This window comes from Sparus aurata, chromosome 4 (assembly GCF_900880675.1).
Source record: "Sparus aurata chromosome 4, fSpaAur1.1, whole genome shotgun sequence".
Classification (NCBI taxonomy): Eukaryota; Metazoa; Chordata; class Actinopteri; order Spariformes; family Sparidae; genus Sparus; species Sparus aurata.
The window spans coordinates 801,721-816,504 of NC_044190.1; the positions used below are offsets into that span (position 1 = coordinate 801,721).

At 38.7% G+C, this 14,784-nt stretch overlaps 1 protein-coding gene across 1 annotated transcript; it reads left to right on the plus strand.

The window, feature by feature from the left end:
• Positions 1 to 1,960: 1,960 nt before the first annotated feature.
• LOC115580328 (uncharacterized) lies at positions 1,961 to 4,784 on the plus strand. Its single transcript, XM_030414573.1, has 5 exons — positions 1,961 to 2,042; positions 2,150 to 2,287; positions 2,598 to 2,752; positions 4,139 to 4,244; positions 4,408 to 4,784. Exons 1-5 carry the CDS (start codon positions 1,961 to 1,963, stop codon positions 4,782 to 4,784), a joined length of 858 nt encoding a protein of 285 aa, XP_030270433.1.
• Positions 4,785 to 14,784: the final 10,000 nt, after the last annotated feature.

The following is a 14,784-nucleotide window of genomic DNA, read 5'->3' on the forward strand; positions in this document are numbered from 1 at the left end:
TATTGACACACATTAAGCTGCAATGATGGTTAAAGAATAATTCAGGAAGCATGTATTATTTTGTAAAAACATGGTGATTTAATGCTATTCTCCCTTATAAATCATCTGCATTATGTTATCTAATAGGCATTTAAAGGGTTAAAAGAAGAAAATGGAGAAAAAAAAATGGATTTTTTTTAATATATATATACAGTGTATATTAGTTTTATAGCATTTTGGAAATGTAAACAGGAGGTGGACACTTTTGGCCACGAACAAGCTGAGAGGGAGTTTTATCTACTTTGCCTTCCCTGCATAAAAATAACAATGCATAATAATCAATGCTGTTGTTAATCAGTTACATATCTCAGACTGTGTTATTGATAATACAAGAAAAACCGGTAGCACTGAAAAGATAGGCAGTGGTCATTTTTGTGGTAGTTTTCCAACAAGCACATTGTGCAAACAAATTGGCATTTGAGGGGTTAAAAAATTAAAAATGAAATGTTTTTTTGTACTTATGACAAGAACTGATATTAATTAAACATTTTATGCAGTAAAAGCTGCAAAAAACATACAAAATCCCCAAAATTACAGACTCAATCTGTTGGTGGTCATTTTTGGCCACGAACAAGCTGAGAGGGTAGTGAAAACGAACAGGGCCAGAGGGTTAACTTATAAATGTTCGTTGTGTCTTTGCTATGTCTATTTAAATGTTCTTATGTTGGTTCATCGTTTCTAAATTTGGAGGCATAATGAAACTTAATTGCATTTCTAAAGAGTTACCGCTGTCGTTTTTGCTGGTATGTAAAGCAGACGTGCAGACATGTAGACGGTTTACGGTCTTTTCAGTTCATTTTAAGACACTGCGGGTTAACGTTAAGCTAGATACACTCTTTTTAAAATACTTTTATGCTGTTTGGGTCCAATAGATAATAATTTTTAACTGTTAACGTTATCTCCAAACTGAGTTTCAGCTGACACGACCCGGGTCAGTTGTGCAGGGGTTTTGTCTGCAAAATTAGGGGCTATTTCATGCTGGTGAAATAGTGTTACTTTATGCTAGTTCGTGCTTGTTGTAGCGTTTAAAATATGACCCTTCGAACGTAACATGTATTACTAGCCTTCACCTGCACCTCCTCTAAATGTATTAATTAATTTGATGTCTCTTATTTTGTAGTGATCAACAAGATATCACGGGTCCAGATTCAAAATGTCAGCCTTCAGATGAGTAATGTTGGGCTGAATGTTTACCTTTTTTAAGTTGTCATAATGCAAGTGTAGCCATGTAAACTTTGGTACTTAAAAAATGTCTATGTTAAAGTCCCCAAGGATTATGTTTCATTTGTGAAGGAGTCCTGCATTCAGCTGGAAATGCTATTCAGATATTAATCTTCAGCACAAGTCATGTTAGTAAGTTTACAGAAGATTAGTAATGGTTGTTTCAAAATAGACTGAGAGCAGTTCATTTGTATTAAGCTGTAAATGTTACTATTTCTGGACATTAGCTAATTTTCTGTCATTAGTGCATAGACTGTCTGACTGACAACCCCTGTTTAATGAAACAACAAAGGGAACATTAATGGCAAGGTTTAGGCAGGTGCGCCTGTTGTATGTGATTACTATTCAGTAAAGCCTAAAAATGTATGCTATAACAGGAAGCCGACATAATGAGATCATTCTGTGTTTTTCAGTGCGCTTGTTTAACAGGCTACTAAGATACAGCAGTCGTCATAAGAAGTGTGAGAAGCGGTATTTTAAGTTCCAGTTCTGTCAGACAAAAAGGGAACATCTGCATACCAGCCTCAGTTTGAAAGGGTATATTTTGGTCCAACAGAGAGTATTTGAGTGTATCGAACATTTTTTGATTGTTATTTTGGCCATAAAAGACAATTATTGATTGTTTAAATTAACATCTTTCCTGCTTTAAATTGAGCCCTTTTGTCCCTCTTTTTCTCAGGCTCATGTTGTAGATGGCAAAATGATAATTAAGGTGCAGCATCAAACCTGCAAGAAATACATTAAATTACAAGCTGCTGATTTTGAAGAATTGATTTTTGAAGGTAAATAACCTAAACTGGTATATGACTAACTAGTAATTCAGACTGAATGAAGGCCATCATATCTTATAATTTGCCATGTTATGTTGTCTTTTTATCTCATCATTTAGGGAGAGAGAAGTTCTCCATCTCTGCGGAGAAGATTACTGTGGAAGATGATTCAGACACTGAAGTGGATCAAGCAGTGTTTGCCGAATTATGCAAAATGGAAGGGATTTGCTTTGTTATCAAGGACAGTCATGACAATGGTAAATAAAAAATGAAAAAAATGCTTGTTTTTACATTGCATTAACAGTAGTGCTCCATATGAAGTATTAAGACATCTGATGGTTAAACTTGAAGTGCTAATTGAATGCTTAAAAATTAATGTCTTTATAACAAAGTGGGGTATAGTTTTAGAGCTGTTTGTAGCAGTTCAAATAGCTACGAGGATTACTCTCTGGATTGTAATCTGTTCAGGGAGGATATAAGCTTAGTTTTTTTGCATGTGTGATTCCAAACAATTCCACATCTATGCGACAAATGAGGTAAATTGTTTATGATGTCCTTTGCTTTTAGATTCAGGCACGTCATCTCCTCCATCCACACCACTGTCCTCACACAGTGGTAGTTTCCTCTCCATGTCCATTAGTAGCAGCGACAGTGAAACATCAAGACCACCCAAGCAAATGAGAGTTGATGAAGAGGCATTTCAGAGTTCTTCAGCCAGAGATGTAAGTGTATCACCAGATGTTTAGTTTAAATCAGCGGTCCTCAATAGGTGGCCCCCGGGCCGCATCCAACCCGCCGGCCTCCTGTTTGTCGCCCCCGAACTATTATTCCTTCACTATGTATTTTGGTTGGATCAGCACGTGTATACCGGGACTTGTCTCCATGCAAACGATACACAGACAGAGCACAACTTTTAACTTTCACTTTCGTTTTCGGAGCACTTCGCGTATCCAAATTTTGCTGGTGGTAAGAGATTGAATATGGCGTGTTTCCAAGTAAACTGTTATGACAAAGTGGATAGTGATAATCAGCAACTCGCAGGAATAGGATCTTCAAAGTTGCATTTATTCTGCCCCCAACCGGGACAATCTCCATATATCTGACTGTGCAGCGGTTTTAAATCCTTTGTCCTACTTTACCACCTTGCGCAGTTTGACAAGTTTTAGCTAGCGACCTCATGTATATTCAATGTTGTAGAGAGCGTAACGGACGGGGGAGTTTCTCCCGGCAAACACCCTTTCACTCACGGTGCCAAAATTTGTATCATCCTTGTTAAAACTCAACTCAATTTAATCACAGAACAAATGACGTGAAATAACCCACAACCATCTCACATATCATCTTATTCACAAACACATTCACGAACCATAATTACACCAACAACAACAGGATACCCAAGATCCATTGCGCCACAGTCCACAAGAGGCATTACAATATGCCAGGAGAAGCTGTGATGAAGATTTCCAATTTGAAACGGCATTATGAGATGAAGCATAGGAATTATGAAGAGACATTTCCTCAAAATTCAGAGATATGCAAAACACAAATAAATGCACTGAAATCGTCATATCAAGCTGCAAGCAGGATTCTTGTCACATCTATGTCACAATTAAATAAATTAATGCATGACTGAAGTGATGGTCACAATGTTTGAAGGCAAACAAAAAGAGGGAATATTCAACTACGTATTTTAATTTATGTTAAAATGGAAATTACATTTTATTTTAGTTCGTATTTTGTTGTTTAGAATGAAAAGGACATTTTGTTTTGAATATTACAGTTTTATTGCATGTGGCCTGACCGACCTCAATACATGGACCTCTGAGTCATTCAAAAAAATCTTTGTGGCCCTTTAAGATTTGTATTTGAGTACCCCTGGTTTAAATCATATCTAAAATGTTCAATGGTTGTTACCTTTCTGATTCATTTCATGTGTTTTTTTTCTTGTTTTTGTTGTTGACAATTTAACTGAAACTAGTTTGTTGCTCTAGGTTTAAATTAAAACTGCTAAATATATTTCTGGGACCAGGCCAGACTGTTTGGCCCCGTCAGGAAGTATACATCGTAATGAGTGGCACTGTAATACAGTGTTGTTACAATTTCTTTAGCTGATAAAGCAGATCCTGCAGACAAAACCAGGAGGGACATCAGTGATTGAAGAATATGAAGAAACTGGGACACTGTGTGACAGTAGAAGGAGGCAGATGGTTAAGGGTAAGTTCAGGATACCAGGGTTAGGCAGCTAACAGCCATTTAACTTCCTTTTGTTTTTTTTTTAAACCCTTTTCAAATCAGTTTACATACTCAATGATTACAAAACTAGGTCAATGGTTTGGTCTGATTATGAAGTTTAACTTGTGTCTCTGTCCTTGGTAAGGAACATTTTTTCGACAGTCAAAGTGGCTCTGGATTTCTGGCATGGCGGCTCAAGACAGTTCAGAGAAAAAAAAAAACTTGTGTCCAAGGAACCGCAAACACAGAGAGCAAAAAGAGGTGGTCCAAGTCAGGGGAGAGAGCTGCCTCAAATTGGTAGTCAGTTGGATGAAGTGCGTTGCAAAGAGGTCATATCCCTTGATGAACCACACCAGTGACAGAGAAATCATCCTGCAGAAAATGAAGGAGACCTTTGAGTATAGACAGCGCTTCATCCACAATCCTGATGAATCGCACAACGTACTCTCAGTGTTTCCAAGGCTGCTGGACACAAAAGGGCTGGTAATTATTGGCTTCCTTTTCTGTAACCACAATTCATAGCTATAAGCTTAGCATGTGCTTATCAGAAGTGTAATTTTAACAAAAAATGTTGCTGCAGATACATCAAGATTTCAGCCTCCTCTTTGGACCAGATACAGCTGCCAAACTGCTTGAGAAGTGGCATACATCCTATAAAAGAAAGGTGATCCGAGAAGCAGAGCGCCTTACTACCACGCCAGCGCTCCAGAGTTTGCTGAGGTCTGTCAAGAACCAGCACATTGACGAACCAACAGAAGATCACTCAGGTATTAAATGCCAGCTAAAATTATTTCCAAGGAATTGTGTCATACACAGTACTTTAAGGGATAGTCTAGACTATTTTGAGTGGGATTGTATGAGGTATCTGTAGATACAGTAGATGGAGGTAGACACACACTCAGCTTTGAGATCAGAGAGGACTACCGACAGATAGCTAAGCAATGTGCTGCTGTGGATAGGCTCAGCAGCAAAACTTAAAAGCCACTTAAAAAGGTCCATCCAAACAAATTAATCAGTTTAAGTGTACACTATATTTAGAATTATTTTATTTTTATTATAAAATATTTTCCAATATGCCTGTGCGACAGTCATGTCCTAAGGCATTATCTTTTCGGGTTGTCAGTCAGTCCATATCTCCACATCAGAACATTGCATAGCTTCCAAGGTGGTACTCCTCTGCGTCTCAAAAGTGTGGGTGTGCCGACCTCCATTTACTGTAGTTAATACACTGACTATCCCTAATTACTAAGTGCCTCATACAACCCCATTACAAATTATCCAAACTATCCCTTTACGGGATTCCGGGTGCTTTGGGTCCAGAAACCCTTAGAGGGTCAGGGACAGTAGGTTCAATGGCCTGGAAATTATGCTTGTGAAAGTGAAATTGTAAGATTAAACGCGCAACTTTTTGTTGTTTCTTTTAGAGTGGGACAGTGATATGGCATTTTTCTTGCTACTCCTGCATATCCTACCACCGCAGCCTACTAAAAAAAAAATCACAGAAGATAAGCGCAGCACAAGCCATGGACCATCTAGTTGTGTTTCACAAGGCATGTATTTGGCCACAGTATGTGATGTAAGTGTGAAATATGTTACGGACTAAATATTATTACAATGTAACATGATCTGTTTTCCCACAGTCATGTAGGAGCCTAGAGGAACACCTTGAGAAACAAGAGGGACATCGCCAGCCATACCTCCTTGCTTCTGGAACCTGCAAGCAGGCCATCAGCACTTACTATGTTGTGATGGACAAGAACCTTATCCCTTGCCAGGGAACCACGTCATTGGCAGCCTTTGATGAACTCTTCAAAGTGCACTTTGTATTCAGTGTAAGTTATGATGATGCTCTCAGCAACATGTACACATTCCTCCAGACAACAGTCTACAATATTGATGTTGACACCACAAAAGAAAGTCCAAAGGTGAAGGAATTGAGAGCCAAGTTCATGAATAAGAGCTGAGAGCCAAGTTCTTAAACGATCTATATGTGCACCATTTTGTTGGTCAATGCACGATGCACCTTATGCAATTTTGCAGTACTATTTTTTTTTCATGGATGGTTCTTATTGCATTGTTCTTAGTGCACAGTATTTGTTTTTGCACATCAAAGAAAGCCTAATGGTAAAGAGCCACATTCATGAAAAGAAATCATAGCCATGTATAGGTGTCATATTTGCAGATCCTTGCATGATGCACCCAGTGCATTAATTCAGCACCTTAAGTTTGTTCATGGTTTATATCCAGGTGAAAAAAAGGTGTTGTTCTTTGTGCTCAAGAAGGATGTTCATTGCAGTTTAAAAGTTATGCAGGTTTCAGAAAGCATTTAAATATCATAGTGCTGTTAACATGAGCACAAGCAATGATGATGGTGATGATGATGATGATGATGTGCAAACACCACAAACCCCACAATAGTCAGATCTCTCTGACATGGACCTAGATGTGACAAGTCAACCTTCAACCTCTAATATGTCAAAAGACCAGGCAAAAGATATGTGTGCTTCGATTATAGCAAAGTTACAGGTGTCGCCAACAATGTTGTATTATCTGGTGTTGAAAGCATGGAGGAGTGTGTCAATGAAGTTCATGCAAATCTTAAAGAACAAGTTTTAAGTGCAATGCCTTCTGATAATCCCAGTAGAAGTGCAGTGGAAGAAGTCTTCAGCAATACTTTCAATCCGTTTAGTTACTTAAACACAAGCTCTAAGTGGACAAAGTATTTTAGTGAGAAATGGGGTGTTGTTGAACCTCTAGAAATTCACTTAGGAATGAGATATGATTCAAAGAAAAACAAAGTTTCGGAACTATATGAGCACGTACCAGTAAATGACACTTTCATATATATACCCATTAAAAACATTAGAATTCATTTTCAAGAACGAAGAAGCGTGTTGTCAAATTAATAAATATGCTGGACTTCGTAGCTTATACCAGGATTTCTGTGATGGAAAATACTACAGAAATCACCCATTGTTTTCAAAATCAAATAATGCATCGCAAATTCAAGTTTATTATGATGACTTTGAAACATCAAATCCACTATTTACCACCACGTCTGAATTCATCCCTGATGAATATCCATCTCATTTCCTTGTTTCACTCCCAAGATGCAAAAAAATATGGCATTGACAAAATACTTAGTCCGTTTGTGGAAGATGTAAAGATACTAGAGAAAAATGGAATGAAAGTGTCATTTACTGAACAACCTGTCCATGGCACAATTGCACAAGTAACAGGCGACAACTTAGGTCTCAACTCAATTCTTGGCTATGTGGAATCTTTCACTGCTAACTACTACTGCAGAATGTGTCTTATTGATAGAGCAACCACTCAAACAGTGTTTTGTGAAAATGATCCACGTGTGACACTGCGCACAAAGTTAACCAATGAGGATCATTACAGTTATCTTGTCGAGAATCCAAGGGAAAATTCTTATTTTGGGAACAAACACAAAAGTATACTCAACTGCTTGTCATAATTTCAATGTATCAGATAATTTTGTGTTTGATATAATGCATGATATTTTAGAAGGAGTAGCACAGTATGAGATTAAGTTGTTGTTTCAATATTTGAATCAGAACTTTATTTCCAATGAAAACATACTCAAGTGTGTATATGCATTCAACTATGGCTTCATGGATAAAAAGAATTGTCCAACACATATAAACATGTTTTGTACCGGCAATAGTATTGGGCTAAATGCAAGTCAAACATTACACCTTATTCGGAACCTCCAGCTAAACTTTGGAGATGTTGTCCCACAGGGTGATACACACTGGCATTTGTTGTTACTGTTGTTGCATATTGTTAACATTGTGTTTTCCCCATGTATTACAGAAGGAATGACTGTGTATTTAAAACATCTTATTGAAGAGCACCACAGGTTATTTGCCAATTTATATCCTCAAAATAATTTGATCCCAAAACATCACTTCATGATCCATTATCCTGAATGTATACGCCAAATTGGTCCTTTGGTACATGTTTAGAGTATGATGCATGAAGCAAAACACAAATTCTTTAAGATAGGTCTAAAAAACTTCAAGAATATAACCAATTCCCTTGCAAAGAAACACCAAATAGCTGTTGCGTATCATTGGGAATCATTGTCTGCTAAAGGTATTGAGTGTGGGCCTGTCAAACTGAAAATATTGACTGATGTTGAAAATGGTGATTTGATTTCAGAGCATTTTCAAATTAATATGTCTAGTGAAATAAGTGTCACAACCTGGGTTAAACATAATGGTACTGAATATCACATTGGTCTTGTTGTTTGCACAGATGTTGTTGATGAGATGCCAGTGTTCAATAAGATTGCTTGCATTTTTCTGAAAAATGAAGTCTATTTTTTGGTTTCAGAAATGGAAACTATGTTTGTAGAGCATTTCCATGCTTTTCATGTTGTTGACAACATGCATGTTTCAGTTGTTGCACCTCGTGATATGAGATACTTTAAGCCCTTTGATGTCCACATGTCTTACAGTTCTGACTCATTTTTTTATGTTGTGCTAGACAGCTGTATTGTATAGGGCAAACAACTGTTAGTAGCTACCTCATGTTTGTACAAAGCAGTATTGTACAAGGCCTTGTTAAAGGAAAAATAAAAATGTTTTTATTGCAGTATTCTAAATAGTGATTATTGCACATGGGCGGTGGGTGATTAAATTAACACTAACAGATTTAAAATTTTAGCTCTATTAGTGTTAATCCCAGAGGACCAAGGACCCCTCTATCAGTAGCAAATTAAAAACTAGGTGGTGCAAAATGTACATAGTCGGGGAGCCAAAGTCTCAAAAGCTCAATAAAATGGGTTGAACCTGACCTGAGGCCTGTACTGCGAAGGGGGCTCAACATAGCCAGGCTTTGTGCTCATGATGCAACTCAACAAAGCCCCAAGTCCCCAAATAGAGTTAAACAGTACTGCGACGGTGGTTATCAACTTAATTTGTCAAGTCCGGTTCTATGCTTTGTGCTCTGCTCGCATTCACAAAATAAATTCATTCGCATTCATAAAAGGGGGTGTTTGACGTCATATTATTCTACCTCTTTGCGAAAAATGGATCGATCCCGGGCCACATATTTTACTCAAGATGAGCAGATTCTTATTATGCAAGGCTATGAAGAACTCAAAGAAACCATCACGGCAAAGTAACACTGTTGCCGCCAACAGAGCGAGGGAGGGCTGCTGGCAGAAAATTGCTGACCGTGTAAATGTGTAAGTTAACAATGATTAATATTATGATCAATATTATATTAAGCCCTTAGTGTTTTAATTTCTGAAAGCTCAACATTGTGCAACTTTTACATATTAACCCTCATCCATTTAAAAAATAAACTGAAGCAGCAACTATCTTTTTTCATTTTTGAATGATGTCTATATTGTTTTCACATTGTACTGATCTAAGTTATAGAATGCGCATGTGTTTTATTGAAAGCGAGGCTGAGTGTGCGTAGGCTATAAATGTTCAGTTTTTTTTTTTTTTTGTATTACTGTGTCGGGATGAACAAGCAAATGTAGCTACTGTCCCTGTACAATGACAATAAAGACCTTTTTGACAGTGAAAAAAAAGGTGTGTTTGGGCATACACTGCCCTACAACGGGTGAAACATTGATCAGTTCATCAATTTATTCATGGCCACATCAAAGAAATAATTAACTTTACTCATTATCTGTGACAAATAAATACTAGGTTGGCCTAATTAATATTTCATATTGCATTTTATTAAGATGTGGAAGCAGCAGTCGGACATGGCAGCAAGTTAGAGCCAAATACAAAAACATCATTCAAAGTGGTATGTAGCCTTCACAGTACACCCCTCTGGTCTGCCATACTTTTTATTTGTGTTTTTTCTTTTAACTTGGACCCTAAGAACCAATAATTGGAGGGTCTGCTCTGCCGGAAATATTGCGAAAAAAAATGTGGCCATTTTAGTGTATGTATCCTATATTTTTTATCAGAAAAATGTGAAAAAATGTTTTTTTTTCCCTCAACTCCTCAGTGGGTTGGTTGGGTTGTCAATAAATGGATTCCAGATAGAACACGTGCTGACAACTAGTGTTGCTTTCGTCAACGAAAATTATGACTAAATATCATCGTCAACGAACCTTTATGACGTGATGAAACGAGACGAGATGTCAGGCCTGGACTAAAAGGAGGACTCAGATGCAGTGTAGAATCAAAATTCAACAGGCTTTTATTCTGTTATTTCATGCAACCAGACAGAGTGATAACTGAAAAGGCTATACAAAACCTGAACCTGACTGAACCTGCAAGGCGAAGCAGAAAACAAAAGAAAAGGGAGAAAACAAAACCACACCAACGGTGGGAATTTCAACAAGAAAACAGAAAACACACAACTAAACCTGACTAATCTTAATCTTAAAAAATTACAACTGAAAACACTCTCAAGGAAGAAAACAGAGCTATAAACAACTGACTAAACTAGAATACAAAAGAAACTCAAAATCGCTCCAAAATGGAGGAAAGCAAAAGGCTAAACAAAACTGTGAGCTAAGCTACACTTCCAAAAGGTTACAACAAAAAATCACTCTACTCGAGGCATAACAAATGACAGAAACAAAAACCAATGAATATAAAAACTACAACAAGACAAGACTGATACTTAGCAAGACGAGGCTGTGACGAAGGGCTTGGGTGATCGACAGACGAAACACTTAGGCACAAGACAAGGGGAGACGCAGACTTAAATACACAGAAGGGTAATGGGGAACAGGTGGAAACAATCTGGGATCAGGGTGATGTCAGACCAGGGACACATGAGGAAGGGCAAGTGACCTGAAACGAGAGGGTAGTTAGAATTTTCAAAATAAAACAGGAAGTACACGAGACAAAACACCTAAGACGAGACAACTTCACCGCTGTGTGACACGAGACGCAACGTAAATGTTGGTCATGTGACGAAAACTATAATCAAATATATGATGCAATATTGTTGACGAATAAAAACGGGACTAAATGTGGTTTACAAAATAAAAACTCTAATAAGATATCTCTTCATTTTCATTGACCAAAACGAGATGAGATGAAATGTTATAACGTTATTTCGTCTCGCTGTTATTATTATTTTGCAATATTTCTCTTTCCTGAGTCTCAATTCAGGGGCTGCATCATGTCGCACTGCGCAGACGCAGGCGACGGCGACGGCGACGTTACTTCCTCAATACCCACTCGCGCGGAATTATTGAGAAGATGCAGCTGCGGTGGGTTAACGTTAACGACAGCTCAAGAAACAAAGTTAAGTCTGACACAAAGAAAGGGACAGATGGCCGGCCAATCGGGGTTCGGTGTTTCCCAGGTGTGTCCCCTGCTCGGCCCGGTCCCTGCATCCATCATCAATGAGTCTGGGTGCCTCAGAAACAGTAACGAGTCTGTGATTGTTCAGCGTCTTGGAATCGTTGTTCCCAATCTCCACCCACCAGATGTTGTACTCGTTGATGCATCGCAGCCCCTCTACCACGTGGTGTGGCCATCGTCAGGTGCTGTGGCTGACCTCACAGCCAGCTTGGGGCGCAGGCTTGATAGCTACATCACCCAAACATTTGTTATCTTTGACCGGTATGAGAAAGTCTCTGCCAAAGACCACGAGAGGCAGAGAAGAGCTGGGGAGAGCTCCACAGAGTACCAACTCTCACTGACAACCCCCCTACTTAGCCGCGATAAAGTGATGAAGGGCAAGAAAAACAAGCAGAGGCTAGGCGAGCTCCTGTGCACACACAACATAGGAGTTCACCGCGAGATGGTCAGCAGAGCAGACAGTATTGTCACTCATGACAAAGCTGATGTCTCCCTCATCTAACACATGTTCGATGCAGCCAGGTGTGGTGCTTAAACTATCCATATTCTCAGCAATGACACTGATGTGTTTGTGCTCATGGTCTATTGGTGCTGGAAGGTGAGTATCACATGTCACCTGCAGATGGAAAGATGGGATAGCAATGTTCTCAACATCAATTCGACAGTAGAGAATCTTAGTGAGCACGGTTGGTCCATCCTGGCTATGCACGTTCTCTCTGGGTTTGACACCACCTCCTCCCTGTTGGTAAAGGGAAGGTGTCCGCGCTCAAGGCCATAACAGTAGTACCTGGTGACCTGCTTCACTTCATCATAGAGGAAGGGGTTACTGACTTGCAAATCAGAGAGGCAGTGAGGGGTTTTTTCCTGGCTCTGTACAACCACAGGAAGTCTGCATCTCTGAACCTCGCCAGACACGACATATATTGAAAGTGCAAAACCCCCCCCAGCACTGAAGACACTGCCTCCTACAGAGCGCAACGTGCACCTCTATGGATGTTCCTCCTGTCCTTTTGGACATTATCAGCTGTATCTACAAAGCTGCAGACCTGTACCAGCTACTGCTTCTGCAAAGGCGATGACAGTAAATGATGAAACCCGCTTACACACTCACAGCAAGAAGAGCAAGACGACAAGAATGTAGAGTCTGAAGAAGAAGATGAAGACACAGCAGATGATGATGTTGATGATGAAGATATGGTTAAATTGTGCAGAGTAGCAGAAGTGCAAGGTGTTCTTGCTTGATGAAAGTTTTCTAGTTGTAACACGTTGTGTAACTAGTGCACATAGAGTTTTCTGCTTTGCTATTTTTGGATATACTTGCGTTTTAAAACCTGTACCTGTACTGCAGGACTGTTGTGTTCTACCTGTAACTTGTATTATACTCCTTTCTCTATATAATTTAGCCACAGTCATAGTATTCTAGTTTGATATGGCACTTGCTTTTGTTATCTCAAATGTCACCTCAGTGTAATGTTATGTGAATTTAAATGTACATATTCTGCATCATTTGGATAATTGTGTTCATAAATATCCTACAATTTATTTTTATAGATTCAGCTAAAACTTCTAAATTTTCTCAAAATTAATAAAAATCGGCCCACTGGGAGTTGAAATATGGCTTATGGTTTAAACTGCCATTTCGAATTTTGAAAATGTCAGAAATGAATTCCACATCCTCAATAACCCCCCAAACATTGCCAATATTGTCCAAATCCAAGCAGTTGCTGAAATATTGTCCATATAGGCGATTAATGCTAATTAATGCTAATAATGCTAATTATGCAGATTGCCAAACATATACAAGTTAGCATCCAGCAGTTTCATAATGCCGGGGACCCATACTGTACATTTCTAACATAAAACTTTGGTGTACTCAACATTTCTAGGTTCACAATGGGGCTCTATGGGCTGGCAAATAGACTAATATGTCTAAAATTCTATTGAGGTTCTGAGCCTGTCGATCGCCAACTAGTAGTGAAATCACCACAGATCCATTGATTTTGGTTGGATTTTATATTTTTTTCTGTGGAATGAGTGTACTGTTTGGTGAAAAGAATGGCATATTGACTGATGTCATAACTTGGTGGAATAATTGATTGCCAATGAAGTAAAGATGAAAATATTGGGAAAAAAAGTGAGAAAACTCCTAATTCTTCTTGCATTAAATTGATGCAAAATCATGTAGAAATGTGTTTTAAGAGTTATTTTTTAAGTGGATGTTATCAGTACATGTGTTCTGTGTATCTGGAATCCATTTATTGACAACCGAACCAACCCACTGAGGAGTTGAGGGAAAAAAATCATTTTTCACATTTTTCTGATAAAAAATTGTCATGACTCTAGAGTCATGTCCTTGTGTTTTGTTCAGATTATGTTTTTTTGTCTTATATTCTCCTGTCTCGGTATCATGTCTTTGTATCGTGTCTTTGTATCATGTCTTGTGTCTTATGTTTTGATTTTTCCATGCCCTCGTGTCCTTTGAGTGTCTCCTATGTTCTTCCCTCTGTCTCCCTCTATCTGTCAGTGTTCTCATCCATGCATTCCCCTCGTTATCTCACCTGTTGGTCCACCTCACCTGTTCCTCGTCTTGTCATCAGTGTCTGTGTATTTAGTCTCTGTGTTCCCTTCACTCCTTGTCTGGTCATTGTATTTGTCAACCTCTGTCTGTGTCCATGCTCCCGTTCATGTGCCTGCTCCTGTCTGTTCCCCGTTCCCCCACGATATGTATTTTTGGATTTGAATTTTGCATTTTTTGATTTGAACTTTGTCCTTTTGTTTGTACTTTGTCTTGCTGTTTTTGTTGCTACTTTGCCTGTTGACTCCCTTGACTTTTTGCACTCAGCTTTTATTTAATAAAGCTCGCCTTTTGTTTCTCCCCTGATTTTGCCTCATGTCCCCTGTTTAACTGCATTTGTGTCCACCTCCTTTATCCTCAGTTTTTCCCCTTAAAACCCCAACCTGACAAAATATAGGATACATACACTAAAATGGCCACTTTTTTTCGCGATATTTCCAGCAGAGCAGACATTCCAATTATTTGTTCTTAGGGTCAAAGTTAAAAGAAAAAACACAAATAGTATGGCAGACCATGTCAGGTTTAACCCATTTTTGAGACTTTGGCTCCTCGACTAACAGTGAACAAGTGTTACCCAATCACTGGTCTAGTGTTGACCAGTTAACTCCATGGGTGTCTCTAATGAGTG